Source organism: Protopterus annectens, chromosome 8.part0 (genome assembly GCF_019279795.1).
Source record: "Protopterus annectens isolate FY-2018-M chromosome 8.part0, PAN1.0, whole genome shotgun sequence".
NCBI lineage: Eukaryota > Metazoa > Chordata > Ceratodontiformes > Protopteridae > Protopterus > Protopterus annectens.
Genome location: NC_056741.1, coordinates 1,350,845,706 through 1,350,862,722, shown reverse-complemented (window position 1 = coordinate 1,350,862,722; position 17,017 = coordinate 1,350,845,706). Strand labels below are relative to the sequence as shown.

Sequence of the window (17,017 nt, the reverse complement as noted above, 5' to 3'; positions counted from 1 at the left end):
GCAGTGTCCAGTGAAAGTGTGCATTGATGGCCAAGTACCATGACACAAATGCTCTCAATGGACATATTCTTAAAACAAAATTACAACAGATATAGTCACGCCATTAGAGTAGTAGTATTTAAAATCATTAGCTGACACACAGCTGTCAAAATGGTTATCAGAGAACTGCATAGCTAGCAATCCCACTGGATAAGGTCTGCATTACAACAGTAGACAGCTTCCTACCTTTCAGAAGCTTGTGCAATTTCCTCAAGTAAAACCTGAACTGAGGAATGCACATTAAGGAAATTAAGGACTAAAAACTTCTTCTGCAACAAACAAAGGTCTGCAAGAGCAGGTACATATCCCAGAGGATACCATTCTATTGAAAATGGTCCCCTTACACATAAAACAAAGCCCTTCCATGGCTCTTTCAGGCTAGGGGGAAATTTTGAATAGGGATTTTTGGCTAGGCTTGAAATGGTCTGCCAACCAACTGTCTAGTATGAACTTTGAACCCTACTTAAGCATAAACTGGACAAGTGGATAGAAACAGGAACTTCACCCCAGAACTGATCCCCTATCCTCCTAGTGGGCAGAGGCAGTGCTTAAACTCCCCACCTTGCACTACTAACCCCTAATGCACTGAAACTAAGACCCAAACAAAAACAATCCACTAGACATGATAATTATTTAAACATACCAAGGCAAGGATAGTTAAACACTTATGGAGTAACACAGCTGTGTGACAAATGGGAAACAAGGTTAGGCTTAAAATGTACCACCAGGGATGACAGCCTAATACTTACCCATGAATCTATTCCTAAAGGCAGACTTTCAATAAATACATCCTCAATAGTGTATTTGTTGCATCTTTCGGCTTTTCCCGGTTAGGCGTCGCCACAGCGGAACTCTGGTCCACTAATGATTGGCAGTAGATTTTTGCGTGCCGAGTTTGCCAGCCCTGACGCACAACCTTCAATGAAGGTACGCCCATTCACGCACGTCTCCACACAGAAGACGCTTTAGCTGAGAATCGAACAGGACAACGTCTTACTGTGAGGCGACAATGCTACCGCAGCACTATTTTCCTTAATTTTAACACCACACTTTGCAATCTCTGGGGCATTACCTGCTATGCAGATAGCATGACCCTAAGTTCAAACCATTAGCCACAGTGATCAACAATCCGCTACAACACCTTGTTTAACTTTCTTCAAGGATAAAAAGCTTACACCAAATGTGGACATAAGAAAAGCCACTATTTGATATGAATGTTAGATTAGCAGGTATCCTCTCTCAACTGGTGGCAATTACTCCAACTGCTGCCAATCCAAAGTTATCAAACAAACTACCTTGCAGGCACCCTAGATTTTTTTCTCTTTTCTAGCTGCACTGATGCAGGACAGCCATAAGCTGAAGATCACATATATTACAAATGCCTATTAATGGGTCAATCATTTTTTTTTCAGTTACAAAGCCAACAGAGTTGTCTTGCTCATCCTAAAGTACAGGCTACGTCTGCATACTCAATCTCACTAATACAGCTACACTCCAAATTAACTTAAATACAATCTGCCATTTCTTGATCAAATTACACTTAAAATCACTGCATCAGAAGAGACTAATGCCTTTTGTCAATATATGTTCTGTCTTACCTTTATTTGAAATCTACCAGACTTTATTAAAGTGCAATAATTAATTAAAGACATTAACTGACACCAGCTCATCCCCACACTTGTATAATCAAGTCCTTGGTACCTCATCACCAACAATATCCATATCATCCAAAAACCCACTACTTCAAACACCACTTATCTACTTAGTAGAGAACAAGTCCTGGACTACTGACAAAACTGACTACCCTGAATTTACTGCCTGTCAAGCTTACTTGTTCACCATTACTGTGTTTTGTGAACTTTGCACTAAATTTGCTGGCTCACGTTTTATAAGTAGCACATAAATAATGCAATGTGAAACCCCCCAAAATTATAACTGCAGATCACTTCATTCTCTTATTATTTTTGCTGCACATGCGCACTGTGTCAACATGAACTTCTACTGTTTTGACTTTAACGCCAAATGTTTACACTATTACCACATTTTTTTTTTTACATTTTCTTTCTGTGTCATTTCAACAGGTAATGAAAAAGAAAAGTGGTCCAGCCAATCTACCTGCAGAAAGCAAAAATAAAAATACTTAGTGTACCTGCAACTGGATACCCTTTTTGTCTTCATTATCCACATAGATGCGAATTCTGCCAAATTTCTCATCCGTTACCCTTAAAGTTATCATCCCATGCACTTCAAGATTTTGAAGACCACCATCACGCCCACACAGCATTGTCATTTTTTCTTCAATCTTCATATGCACACTTTTAGGAAGAAAAAAAAGTAAACTTATATCAGCTGGCATATCATAAGTGCATTTTTTTCTGGGTGGGGACTGCTAGCTGATTCAGGAAAAAAAGAGTGAATCTTCTCTTACAGTTAAACAGTACAAGCATCAGTTTACTTCTGTAGCTCTAGCAACTACAATGTTTTAAGAGTTATTCTTCACAGCATAAACGACACAGTTTTACAAACAAAAATAAAAATTACATCATAAAAAGCTGAACAGTGGTTTACAATCTTCCCGTTTTAGTGCATAAAACATCAAATGTAAAAAATATTTCTCCTTATCATACTTAAGTGTTTGATGAAGTGTGCAATGAACATAGTACAACAGAATAGATAATCAGCAGTTAGTCATCGTCAATGAAAGATAAATCTCAAGGAGAGCTGAAATGTTCAATAAAGAAAGTGTGTTGCCAACACCATTTTAATGGATATTTTGTATTGCAGAGGACTGATTACTCTGCAACTAAGCTTCATGGCTTAGGTACACATCTATGTCTCAATACGACATAAGACCACAGTTGCACAAAAACCTATAAGAACAGTACATCCTTGAGAAGATTTCAACTCCCATGTCATAAGAGAAAAACTGCACTTCAAGCAGGTTTCTGTTAACGTTTTTGTTAATGTTACAGCAGCACGTACTGGCATTTACTCTGCCCTTATGATATGGCACTACATGTTTAAGGCATACATGTACTAATAGCGTAATGCTGTCTTACATAATCTTATCCCAGTGTTCCCTACAAGTGAAATTCCTAAACAGCTCATTTTAAATATGATATTCTAATCTTATGGCATGGGTAGCAATGTTAGTCAAACACTAGCAAATAAATATCTGGTGCCAAAATCATAGACTAAAATTAAATACCAAAAAACTGCATTATTGTATCTTTTGGGAAGTCATCTACCCCAGGAAACTACAACACTTAACGCTTGGGGACGTACTGTCGAAGTTGCTCAAGATTTGGGAACTTTTGTGGATGGTGACCTAACTTTCTTACAACAATGAACACGTTCATCAAAAGTTCTTCTACACTACACAGCTTATAAACAAAGGGATTATGTCTAGATCTAAGGATGTCATTGTCCCCCTTTACTCAGCCCTCATTAAGCCAATAATGGAATATAATGCCCCCTTTGGCATGCATTTCTCGGGACATACGCAACAGGAACGACCATAGAAATACCTAACAAAAAGGATACAAGCGGTAAAATACATGTCCTACTTGGATGACTCAAAGCCCTGCCACTATACCTTGTATCCTACAGACTAACAGATGACCTGAGTCTAGCATACAAGGCATCCTCAGACTCTATACAGAAGATTTACTACACATCAGCAAGTCAACTGGCATCAGAAATACTTGGTCTAGGGCTCTAAACATCTTTTGCAACACCAAAAGACTGCTTAGGAGGGATATGTACCTCTAGCAGGGGATACCGCTGCTCTGGAACAGACTCCTTATCCCCATAAAAACAAGTTCACCCCTGTCCATATTCAAGCACAACTTGGCTCTGTGGATGGGAAACAGAAAGTTTACCCCACGACTGCACCCTGTACTTCATCCCATGAATGGATCCCGTCAAATCATCTACGGTATTATCCCTGTTATTTTCATTAAGGGTAATATATAATTATCGATCACGGGATGGGTAAATCCAATATCTAACCAAATGGGATAGGTTAATGCGAGCAACAAGGAAAAAGTACAGTTTTGTACCTACCATAAATGTAGATGTTCCGAGTGTTTACCCTGCTGCAGTCATCACAATTGGGTTATCCTGCCGTCAGGCGGTCCCGCAGTTGGCCCGAATTCCAAAGTCTTGGTCCGGCATCGGTTGCTGTCGCTTCTTCCCTGACGTTAGTGCGCCAGGGGTATACCCTGCCCCAACAGGTAGGCAATAGATATGTATATATATATATATATATATATATATATATATATATATATATATATATATATATATATATGCATATATACCTATATAAAAATAAAACAAAACCCTTAGAGCAAATACACCACAGGGGTAGTATAGGAAAGAGTGGTAGAGGTAAATTCAGCTGGTTCAGAGGGGATGGAGGGAGGGTAACCTGGACTGCAGCAGGGTGAACACTCGAACATCTACATTTATGTTTGGTACAAAACTGTACTATGTTCATCGTGTTACCCTGCTGCAGTCATCACACTTGGGTTGAATCCCAAAGCTAAGGATGGGAGGTGGAGTCAAACTGGGTTAGACGAAGCTAGTAGGCCCTGCAAAACTGCAGTGGCAAAACCAGCTCTAGTCTTAGAGTATAGAGGTAAGTGATCGTGTTTGGTGAAGGTGTGCACTGAACTCCAAGTTGCAGCTTCCAGAATATCCTTGGTTGGCACTCCCCTGAGAAAGGCTGCTGATGTAGCTGTAGCTCTGGTGGAGTGGGACCTAACGTTAGCAGGTACTGGTTTCCCATGATGTGTGTAGCAGAAATGTATGCAATGCCCTATCCATTTAAAAATGGTCTGTTTTGAGATGGCTTTTCCTTGTGATCCTGTAGCATAGGCTACAAAGAGCTCGCCAGTTTTTCTGAAAGCCTTAATTTTCTTCAAGTAGTAACATAATTGCCTGTGAATGTCCAAAGAGTGCAGGAGTCTTTCTCCTTTGTTCTGGGGATTTGGGAAGAAGGTGGGCAAGTGAATGGTTTGGTTTAGGGCCACACTGGATACCACCTTTGGCATAAAGGAAGGGTTAGTTCATAGAGAGACTCTGTCTTGATGAAAAATGAGGAAAGGTTCCACTGCCATTAGTGCCTGTAGCTCCGAGACTCTTCTAGCTGAGGTTATTGCTAGTAGTAGGGCAGTTTTCCATGAAAGAAATTTTAAATCAGCTGAAAAAGCTGGTTCAAAGGGCGGCAGTGTAAGCTTTTCCAGAACAAAGTTGAGATCCCAAGTAGGTGTTGGAGCTCTCCTTGGCAGTCTTAATTTCTTAGCCCCTCTGAGGTACTGTCTTAGGAGTGGATGTGAGAATAAAGGAGGATCCGTGCAGTAATGAGCTGAAATTGCTGAGGCGTGGATCTTAATAGATGAAAAGGAAAGTCCTTTGTGTAACACCTCAGTTAAATATTGTAGAATCTGAGGGAAGTTTGGATCAAGAGGATTTAGGCCTTTAGCCTGGTTCCAGGCGCAAAATCTTTTCCATTTGTCTGAATAGGTTTTCCTGGTGCTGGGCCTCCTGGCCTCCAGAATGACATCCATAACAGCTTTGGATAAAGGTGTTGGCTGGTTGTTTAGGTAATTTGCCATGCAGCCAGGTTTAAAGTCTTGAGTTGGCTGTGTAGACTCTGATTGTCTCGCTGGGTGAGCAGGTGAGGAATTTGTGGCAAAATCCATGGTGGGTCATGGGCCATGTTCCTTAAAATTGGATACCAATGCTGGCGTGGCCAGTCTGGTGCAACGAGCATCATTTGTGGCCTCTCTAATCTGACTTTCAAGCAGTACCTTTGCTAGAAGAGGCAGTGGAGGGAAGGCATACACTGTTAATGTTTTCCAAATGAATGAGAGGGCGTCCACTTTCCAAGCTAGTGGATGGAAGGTCCTTGTGCAAAATTTTTGAAGTTGGTGGTTGGGGGGGCTTGCAAACAGGTCTATGTCTGGGCGTCCCCATTTCTGAGCTATCATTGCAAATACTTGTGGATCTAGTTTCCATTTGTGTGGATCCATGATGTTTCTGCTTAGGTCATCTGCCAATGTGTTTTTCTTTCCTGGCAGGAATTGTGCTTGTAATTGAACCTGGTAAGACAGTGCAGTGTTCCACAAGGTCATTGCTTGCCTGCATAGAGGGTAGGAATGTGTGCCCCCTTGCTTGTTTATGTACCACATTACTGTGGTATTGTCCATTTTTATTATTAGTTGCCCTGGGTGTAGAAGGTCTTTGAAAGCTGTTAGGGCATTCTGTACTGCTAGCATTTCTTTTTGATTGATATGCAGATGCTTCTGATCTGAAGTCCATTTGCCCTGAATGCACTGCCCTGCCATGTGTGCTCCCCAGGCATAGTCCGATGCATTTGTTGTTACAGTTTGCCTGGCTGTGGGTAAGGTGAAAGGCTGACCCTTGTTGAGGTGACATGCCTGTGCCCACCATAAAAACTCCTGTTGAAGGCAGGGAATGAGTGGTACCATTGTTTCCAAGCTGTGGCTGTGCTACGTCCATACACTTTTCAGGTACCATTGTAATTTCATCATATGCAGTTTTGCAAATGGTATTAGTAGTATGCAAGATGCCATGAATCCCAAGGCCTGCAGAATTTTTCTTGCAGGGAGTTTGGGTCTTTGTTGCCATTATTTTGAAATATTGAATCCACTGTCGTTGCTTGTCTGGCGTGAGATAAGCCATCTGGGCCGTTGTATTCAAGCTGGCACCCAGGAATATTATGTTTTGTGAGGGCACTAGTTTTGATTTCTTTTCGTTTACTGTGTACCCTAGGCAACTTAGAAGGTGTTTGACAAATGCCAGATGCTTTAAAAGAATGTTCTTGCTTTCTGCTTGAATAAGGCAGTCATCCAGGTATGGGTATATTTGAATTCTTCTTTGTCTGCAGTATGCAATTACTGGTGCCAGGCATTTTGTGAAGACCCTGGGCGCAGTAGATAAGCCAAAGGGCAGTGCAGAGAATTGATAATGCGTTGAACCTGCAATGAAGCGGAGGTATCTTCTGCAATTTTTGTCTGATAGGGACATGCAGGTATGCCTCCTTGAGGTCCAAAGTGACTAGCCAAGCATTCTTGCCCAACATGGGAAGAAGCTGCTGTAGTGTTAGCATCTTGAATTTTGGTACTTGCAGATAGGTGTTCAGAATTGAAAGATCCAGAATGGGTCTCCATGCTTTGTCCTTTCTTGGGACTAGGAAGAGTCTTGAGTAAAATCCTTGTCCTTGCTCCTGTGTAGGTACCTGTTGAATGGCTCTCATGTCCATGAGAGCTGTAATTTGTTTTTGTGCCTCTGCCCATTGATTTGGTGACAGGTTTGGCATTCCTTTGATCCTTGGTAAGGTATGATATGAAAGTGGAATCTGTATCCTTGAGAGACAATGTTTAGAACCCATTTGTCTTTTGTGATGATGTGCCAGTTGTCTGCAAAAAATGCTAGTTTTCCTCCCAAGGGAATTGCCAGGAGAGATTTGCTTGGTAGTTTGAGGATAGAGTTATTGTGTTTGTCTTCTGCTAGCTTGGTTCCTGTCTTCTCCTCCTTTCTGGGTAGCAGAACCCCATTGGCGAGGTTTGTAAGGGCCCTGTGACTGACCTCTGCCCCTTGGGCGTCTGTATTTGCCCTTCTGTGATCTGTCTGAAGCTGGAAAGGACCAGTTTTTTGCTGGCCAATTTCTGCTGAAATGAGGGGGTTGTACCTGCAAAAAATCCTTGACCGTTTGCATAGACTTTGCCTTATCCTCCATTTTCTTTAAAACCTCTTCTGCTTTGACACCAAATAATACATCCTGCTGTAAAGGTGCATCCAATAATTTTGCTTCAACATGGTCAGGGAGGGTTTGTTCTTTTAACCAAGCATGTCTACGAATGACAGAGCCAGTAACAGCTGCTCTACAGGAAGCTTCCAATGAATCAAATCTGCATTGTAAAGTATGTTTGCCCACCTGTTCAGCTGCATGCAACAGATCCTGCATTTCCTTGAATTCAGACTGTTCTGAATGCGTGCTCATTTTTTGTTTTAACTGAGACATTAGGAATCACTGATATTTCAACATGTGAAACTGGCAATTTAATGCTCTCATAGCCAGAGTTGCTGAGGTGTATATTTTCTTTCCCCATCTATCTAGGGCTCTGGAATCCCTTTCAGAGGGCACAGGATTTTTAGCCATAGAAGCTTTTGCTCCCTCAAGACCCTGGGAAATTGTTTCTGGGTCAGCTACAGGGCTTTTATAAAGGAATTTGTGTGAGTCAGGTACTCTGTAGTATCTGTCTGGTTTGGCTGGAGCAGGAGGTAGAGAGTCTGGATTTAAACTAGACTCCAAGTAAACATCATCCACAATATCTAAAACTGGAGGGATAGCAAGAGGTCTGTGCTGGGGTAGTAAAAGGAACTCTCGGAGCCTTTTCTTAGAATCTGAGTAATCCTGGCCTTCCCAGTGGAAATGTTCCCTCATGGTATGTAAAGTTTCCCCAAAGGAGTAATCTTCAGGGGGAGATGCTGAGGGAATACAGTCTTCAGCATCAGAGTCTTCATAAGGTGGACAAGTGTAATCCTGTTTCTCAGAAGAATCTGATGAGAGTGAAACCTGGTCAGAGGATGCATAATCCTCCTCTTGTCTTGGTCTTTTATCAGAAGGGGGATGGGAACCCCTGATCAGGGTAATCAAATCTTCAGCCATCTTAAGCATCTGTTTCTTAGGCATGGGGCCTTGAACTGTAGACGGATGTACTGTTTTCTTAGGTTTTAAAGGAGTTTTAAGCTTAGCATAAGATTTAATGGTGAGTGTAGTCGGTCTGAAGACACCTTCTGCAACCGAAGATGTTTCCACTGCACCGATGTCTACTTCTGCTCCAGTGTCGGTAGATGGATGCGTCGGCCTAGTAGGCTCTGCTTGGGAATCCGCAGCTGTCTGGGGTTCCAGTTCTGCGGTTGTCAGGGGCTGCGTAGGCGCCTCACTGAAAATCGGAGAACTGGTGACAGGCCCAGCTGAGGCCTCGGAGTCTGGCTTGTTCCAAGCTGCCTGTCCTTATCCTTGCATTTTTTATGTATGGCGGTCGTCGGCTGCTCCGACGGCATGATATAATTAAATTTCCTACCAAAGTAATGCCGTGCGAAGTCAAAACGGCGTTTGATAGTTCGTTTATTAAACCTAGAGCAAAACCGACAACCTGTGACGGCGTGGTCTGGGACTAGGCAAGGAATACAATAGGAATGGAAGTCCTTATGAGGTATTTGCTTCCCACAAGAAATGCAATTGTTAACTTTTTCTGACATCGGACTGAGGCAAGAAAATGTTCCCCAACGGGGTACTTAGCTTTATTGAAGACTTCAGACTGAAATTCAAATCGAAAATCTCAGGTGTCAGCCGACCAGCACTTGCGAACTGCTTCTGCTTCGGGCACCGCGCGGCAAGAAAGACTGAAGAAAATGGAGTCGGATGCCTCTTATATACCCCTGGCACACTGATGTCAGGGAAGAAGCGACAGCAACCGATGCAGGACCAAGACTTTGGAATTCGGGCCGACTGCAGGACCGCCTGACGGCAGGATAACCCAAGTGTGATGACTGCAGCAGGTTAACATGATGAACATCTGGCTATGCTTAAAATGACCTGCAAGGGCTGCCAGCCTAGTACTTGCCTAAGAAAAATGGCCTGCAAGGGCTGCCAGCCTGGTACTTGCCTATGAACCTATTAACTAGCAGAACTTAGCCATTCTGTTCAATTCAGCAGCAGACTGCTGCAGTAGACTCCTAAAGAGTAGAGAGAGAAGCAAATAATGCGTAGCACCCAATCTGCTTTTCTTTTCTCCTTAGATCCTCCATATGAAACCATGTCAAGTTTTGTACATATATATGTATATATAACATTTCCAACATGATATCACTATAGTTTCTGAAATCAATTCACCTCTACAACTTGCATACAAGTCTGATGCAACATACCACCTTCAGCATTATTAAAAAGAACTTGCAAGTCTGCCCTCAGAAAATAATCATTCCAGATAGTTCCTTACAAATAATGCCTGCAATTCTGCACTCGGAAAATAAACATTCAAGGTAGCTCCTTACAAAGCTGAATTACAGTAGGCACTTCCCCACACACTGTAAAAAAAGATACAAGTTGGCAAACTTGAAGATATTTTTCAACTAGTCTTCCTCACTGTATCTTGATCAACCTTTGTTAAAGCTGTAAAGGAGTAGGTATAAGTTTTATATTATAGTCTCTTTAAATATTACTCTCAATACCCCCAAAAAACAAAACAGCATTTTTGATACAGTTCAATTAAAAAATTGTTTAATTTACCTCTGTAAAAAAGCATGTGTACACACCTGTATGCTTGCCATATATGTATAAACAGGTGTTTGTCATTTCATCTAGAAGACAACTTATCAGAACACAACTTGTTTCACCTAAACTAGCAAAACTCAAACAAAAACGTTTTTTTTTTCTTTAAAGACGGCAAGCCCGCCTGCTCCTCCCATGTGGTGGGGCTCCACCCACACACCCCCTAGCTTATATACAACTCCATGTTCGCACTACAGAGGAAGAAAAATATATATAAAGTGCACCAGTAGCTCACATAAACCAGCATACCATAACAAAGATATACAAAGTCATACTCAGTTTGACACAGTTAAATCTGTAGTTTACCCTGTCAGGTACTGCTGTCAATCTTAGATGGGCAATTAATCCTGCTGTCAGGAATATAGCAGCTGATTTAAAAAAAAAGACAGAAAGCTGTGGAATTGTTTCCACTGTTTTTATTGCAGAGGGGAGGAGAACTTAGCACTCCCCTTTCACAGCAAAACAAAGCAATTAGATCAGTCAGAGGTTTAAAGGAAATTGTCAACTCTTCTGACAAATTTACATAAGCAGCAACACAGTATTGAAATTCTAAGCTTTAAATGTTATTTATAATAGTTTGTGTTAAGATAATTTACAAGTAGTTGCAAATATGTCTGTGACATTTACAGAAAAGTCGGTAAATATTTTTTCTTGTAAAGTATAAATGCATTTACCATCCCCCCCCCCCCCCCCCACACACACACATACACACACACGCCAGAACTGCAGAAACAGAGTCAGGTGGCAACCCTATCAACTAGGTACACTGATACTGTTCATAAAAAAGGTCTTTTATGCTTTGTTTGACATCCTTCCAGAGGGGGGGGGGTGCATATCTGGTACATGCAGATCCATTGTAAGAGACTCCAACTAACTTTGAGTCAGTCCTTGCATTGTCAGACGGCAACCATAATATACAGCTGAATTTATTTTAACATACATTTACTATGTAACTTTGCATTAAGAACACTAAGAAAAGGAAATCAGAAGTACTTAACTGTGTTTAAATGCATGCGCACACACATGCTTTTCTACACATATACAGAAACACATACATACACACCGTGTGTGTGTGTGTGTGTGTGTGTGTGTGTGTGTGTGTGTGTGTGTGTGCATACAATGAGTTTATAATAAACATAATATAGTTAAGCATGATTAATGTATACATTATAGTAAATTTTGCTCAATGATTTACTTGGTCATTGGTTACGTGTTCCACATGCAATCTTGGTCAATGTGTTTCTGTTAGTATTTTTTTATTTGCATTGATAAGTGCATTTAATAACTTGTTATTATCTTTGCCAGTGTAGCTTATGTTGTGGCTGAAAAGGATCCTGGAACCAGTTTACTTTCCTGGTTACCAAAGTATAAATAAATATGAGGTAGAAAAAAGGAGGGGGGGGGAAGTACAGTTGTGTGCACTTACCATAAATGTAGATGTTTGAGTGTATTCGCTGTTGCAGTCATTACACTTGGGTTATCCTGCTGGCAGGCTACCCTCAGTCGGCCTGAATTCCAAAGTCTAGGTCCGGTGTCGGTTGCTGTCGCCTCTTCCCTGACGTCAGTGCGCCAGGGGTATAAAAGATGCAGCTGACGCCATTTTCTTCAGTTTCTTGCCCCAGATGTCAGGTGCCCCCAAAAGGGTAGGCTAAAAATATGCCAATAAAACATGCATGCACCAAAATATAGAATACCTTCATCTACAAGCAAATACACCACATAGGTTGTATAGATTAGAGAAGTGCAGATAAGTTGCAGCAAAGATATGGGGGATGGTGGGTGGGTAACCTGGACTGCAACAGTGAATACACTCGAACATCTACATTTATGGTAAGTGTACACAACTGTACTATGTTCTTCGTGTTTCACTGTTGCAGTCATTACACCTGGGTTGAATCCCAAAGCTATGGTTGGGAGGCTGGAGCTAAATAGCATTAGGAGCGACTATTAGGCCCTGCAGAACTGCAGTGGCAAAGCCTGCCCTGGATTTACAGTAGAGTGGTAAATGATAGTGCTTTGTAAAGGTGTGCACTGAACTCCAGGTAGCAGCCTCTAAAATGTCTTTGGTTGGTACTCCCCTGAGGAAGGCTGCTGAAGTGGCTGCTGCTCTGGTTGAATGTGGCCTAATGCCCTTAGGCACTGGCTTGCCATGTTGTGAATAGCATTAACGAATGCAGTGGCCTATCCACTTTGAAATAGCCTGCTTTGAGATAGCCTTGCCTTGTGATCCTGCAGCATATGCCACTAGTAGTTGCTCTGTCTTTCTGAAAGCTTTGGTTCTGTCCAAGTAGAAGTGTAGCTGTCTGTGTATGTCCAAAGAATGCAGAATTCTCTCCCCCTTATTCTGTGGGTTTGGATAAAAAGTAGGCAGATGAATAGTTTGGTTAAGGGCCACACTGGACACTACCTTAGGCATAAATGTCGGGTTTGTCCTCAGAGAAACCCTGTCTGGATAAAAAATGATAAAATGTTCCACAGCCATGAGTGCCTGTAGCTCTGAGACTTGTCTTGCTGAGGTTATTGCTAGGAGCAGAGCTGTTTTCCAAGATAAAAACTTTATATCAGCTGTAGCGGCTGGCTCAAAAGGAGGCAGGGTGAGTTTTTCCAAAACATAACTGAGGTCCCATGATGGTATTGGTAATCTCCTTGGAGGCCTTAAGTTTTTGGCTCCTCTGAGGTACTGCCTTAACAAGGGATGAGAAAAGATTGGTGGCTCTGTATTGTGTCTTTTGGCTTTTCCCGGTTAAGGGTCACCACAGTGGAACTCCGGTCCGCTAATGATTGGCAGTAGATTTTTACGTACTGGCTTGCCGGGCCTAACGCACAACCTTCAGCAAAGGAACGCCCATTCACGCATGCCACACAGAAGACGTTCTGAGAATTGAACGGGCAACGTCTAACTGTGAGGCGACAATGCTACCGCAGCACCATTGTAATGAGCCGAAATGGCAGAGGCATGAATTTTAATTGATGAAAAGGATAGGCCTTTGTCCAGCATCTCAGTTAAGTATTGCAAAATCTGAGGAATATTTGGTACAGCTGTGTCAATTCCTTGTGCCTGGTTCCAAGCACAGAGTCTCTTCCATTTTCCAACGTAAGATTTTCTGGTACTAGGCCTTCTGGCCTCCAAAATGACATCCATTACAGCTTTAGTGAGAGGTGCATTTTGTATCACTACATTATCCGCCATGCTGCCAGATTTAAGGTCTTTAGTTGGCTGTGCAGGATCTGATTGTTTTGTTGGGATAGTAGATGAGGAATTTGAGGCAAGGTCCAAGCCGGGCATTGAGACAAGTTCCTTAGGATTGGATACCAGTGCTGACGGGGCCAGTCTGGAGCAATCAGTATCCTCTTTGGCTTCTCTTGTCTGACCTTTAGGAGTACCTTGGGGAGGAGAGGCAGTGGAGGAAAGGCATATACTGTTAAGCTTTTCCAGCTGAAAGATAGGGCATCCACTTTCCATGCTTGTCTGTGATAAGTCCTTGTGCAGAATCTTTTTAGTTGGTAGTTGTGAGGAGAAACAAATAGATCTATATCCGGGCATCCCCATTTTCTTGTTATCATGCTGAAGACTTGTGGATCCAATTTCCACTTGTGGGGATCCATGAGGTTTCTGCTTAGTTCGTCTGCCAGAGTATTTATCTTTCCTGGCAGGAATTGTGCCTGCAGATGTACTTGGTAAGTCAATGCTGTGTCCCACAAAGTCATGGCTAGTCTGCAAAGTGGGTAAGAATGAGTGCCTCCCTGCTTGTTTATATACCACATGACCGTGGTGTTGTCTGTCTTTATCAGTAGTTGTCCCGGATGAAGTAGGTCCTTGAAGGCAGTCAGGGCATTCTGAACAGCTAGCATCTCTTTTTGATTGATATGTAGATGCATTTGGTTTGCGGACCATGTGCCTTGAATACATCTTCCTGCCATGTGGGACCCCCAGGCATATGCATCCGTTGTTAATGTCTGCCTGGCTGAGGGTAAAGTGAATGGCTGTCCCTTGTTCTGGTGACAAACCTTCGCCCACCAACAAAACTCCTGTTGCAGGCAGGGAATGAGGGTAATTATTGTTTCCAGGCTGTGGCAATGTTAAGTCCAAACACTTTTTTGGTACCACTGAAGTTTCCTCATATGGAATTAGTAGAATGCAGGATGCCATGAAGCCCAAAGCCTGCAGAATTTTTCTTGCAGATAACTGGGCCTTTGTTGCCAACAGGTTGAAATAGGTCATCAGTTGCCTTTGTTTGTCTGGCGTGAGATAAGCCATCTGGGCAGTTGTATTTAAGCTTGCACCCAGGAATATTATCTCTGGAGAGGGTACTAGTTTTGATTTCTTTTTGTTGACTGTGTACCCTAGGCCTGTTAGAAATCTTTTTACAAATGCCAGATGCTGTAGTAGAATGTCCTTGTTCTCTGCTTGAATGAGGCAGTCGTCCAAGTAAGGATATATTTATATTCCTCTTTGTCTGCAGAATGCAATTACTGGTGCCAGGCACTTTGTGAAGACCCTGGGCGCAGTAGATAAGCCAAAGGGCAGTGCAGAGAATTGGTAATGCATTGAGCCAGCTTTGAATCTGAGGTATCCTCTGCATGTTTGTCTGACTGGGACATTGCAGGTATGCCTCTTTTAGGTCTAAAGTCACAAGCCAAGCCTTCTTGCCCAGCATGGGCAGAAGTTGCTGTAGAGTCAACATTTTTAATTTTGGAATATCCAGAAATGTATTTAGAATAGATAGGTCCAGTACTGGTCTCCAGGTCTTGTCCTTTCTTGGTACCAAGAACAGTCTTATAAAATCCTTGTCCCTGCTCTTGCTCTGGTACTTGTTGAATGGCCCTCATGTCCATGAGGGATGAGACTTGCTTTTGTGCCTCTGCTCATTGATGTTTTGGCAGGTCTGGCCAACCGTTTGTCCTTGGCAGGGTATGGATGTGAAACGAGTAGCCCCGTGACACTATGTCTAGGATCCATTTGTCCTGGGTTATCATGTGCCAGTTTTGAGAAAAAAGTGCTGCCAGAAGATAAGTGCTTGGTGCAGGCAGGGGGAAGTCATTGGGATGGTTTTCTGTATGGCTGTCATTTGTCTTCTCCACTTTTGGAGGTAGAAGCACCCCATTGTTTAGACCTGTACGAACCTTGGGGCTGGGATCTGCCTCTTGGGTGTCTGTATCTGCCCCTTTGTGGTCTGTCCGACACTGGAAAGGACCAATTCTTTGTAGGCCAGTGTCTGCTAAATCTTGGAGGTTGAACCTGTAAGAAATCCTTAACCGTTTGCATAGATTTAGCTTTGTCCTCCCTTCTGCTTTAACACCAAAGTATCATGCTGTAATGGGGCATCTAATAATTTTGCTTTGACATGATCAGGCAGAATTTGTTCCTTTAACCAAGCATGCCTCCTGATGACAGAACCCGTAACAGTGGCTCTGCAGGAGGCCTCCAAAGAATCAAAACCACATTGCAAAGTATACTTTACAACTTGTTCAGCTGCATGCAATAAATCTTGCATTTCTTTGTTTTCTGCACATTCAGAATTTGTCAACATTTTCTGTTTAAGCAGTGACATAATATATTGCTGATATTTGAGCATATGAAACTGACAATTTAAAGCCCTTATAGTCAAGGTAGCAGAAGTGTAAATCTTTTTCCCCATCTGTCCAATGCCCTAGAATCCCTGTCAGAGGGGGTAGGGTTTTTTGTAGTGGAAGCCTTGACCCCTTTGGGACACTGAGAGATAGTTTCTGGGTCAGCAGCAGGGTTTTTGAAAAGGAATTTATGAGAGTCAGGAACCCTGCAGTACCTGTCCGGCTTAACTGGAGCTGGAGGTAAGGAGTCAGGGGTCAGATTGGACTCTGAAAATACATCATCAACAATGTCTAACACAGGTGGAATAGCTAGGGGCCTGTGTTGTGGTAGTAAAAAGGAAGTCTCTGAGCCTTTTCTTAGATTCTGAAAAATCTTGGCTCTCCCAGTGGAAATGCTCCCTTCATGGTATGCAAGCTTTCCCCAAAAGAGTAATCCTCAGGAGGTGGGGCTGAAGGGATAGATTCTTTAGCATCAGAATCCTCATAAAGGAGGAAAGAGTATTCCTGATCAGAAGAGGAATCAGGTGAAATGGAAACCTGAGCTGAAGATTCATATTCTGTCTCTTGCCTAGGCCTTTTATCAGGTGGGGGATGGGAACCCCTGATCAAAGTAATTAAGGCTTCAGCCATTTTCAGCATCTGTTTTTTGGGCATGGAGGCCTGTCCATGAGGCTGTTGTACTTGTTTCTTTGTCTTTAAGGGTGCTTTAATCTTTGCCTTTGAAGCTGAAGTCATTTTAATGTATAATTCAGTTGGTCTGAAAACACCCTCAGAAGCCGATGCCCGCTCAGCGGCTCCGAACCCATCTGAGGGAATAGTCTCCGAAGGTCCAATACCTTGAGCCTCCACCGGCCTAGGCGACTCCACGTGGGAGTCGGTAGCGGCCTGCAGGTCTAAAGTAGTGGGCGTCAGGGGGTGCGAAGGCGCCTCACTGAGAAACGGCGAACTGGAGACTGGCTTAGAAGAAGCCTCATCATCGGTTTTGGACCTCGGATGTCTGTCCTTTTCTTTGCGTTTCTTGTGAATTCCGGTAGTCCG

The 17,017-nt window shown here is 42.7% G+C and overlaps 1 protein-coding gene across 1 annotated transcript in view; it reads right to left on the bottom strand.

Annotated features, from left to right (window-relative positions):
* ARCN1 (archain 1) overlaps positions 1 to 17,017 on the bottom strand; it is a 736,356-nt gene that overhangs the window by 388,858 nt on the left and 330,481 nt on the right. The window contains exon 6 of the mRNA XM_044080918.1: positions 2,189 to 2,354. Within this exon, the coding sequence (XP_043936853.1) occupies positions 2,189 to 2,354 (166 nt within the window). The remainder of the gene's footprint in view (positions 1 to 2,188; positions 2,355 to 17,017) is intronic.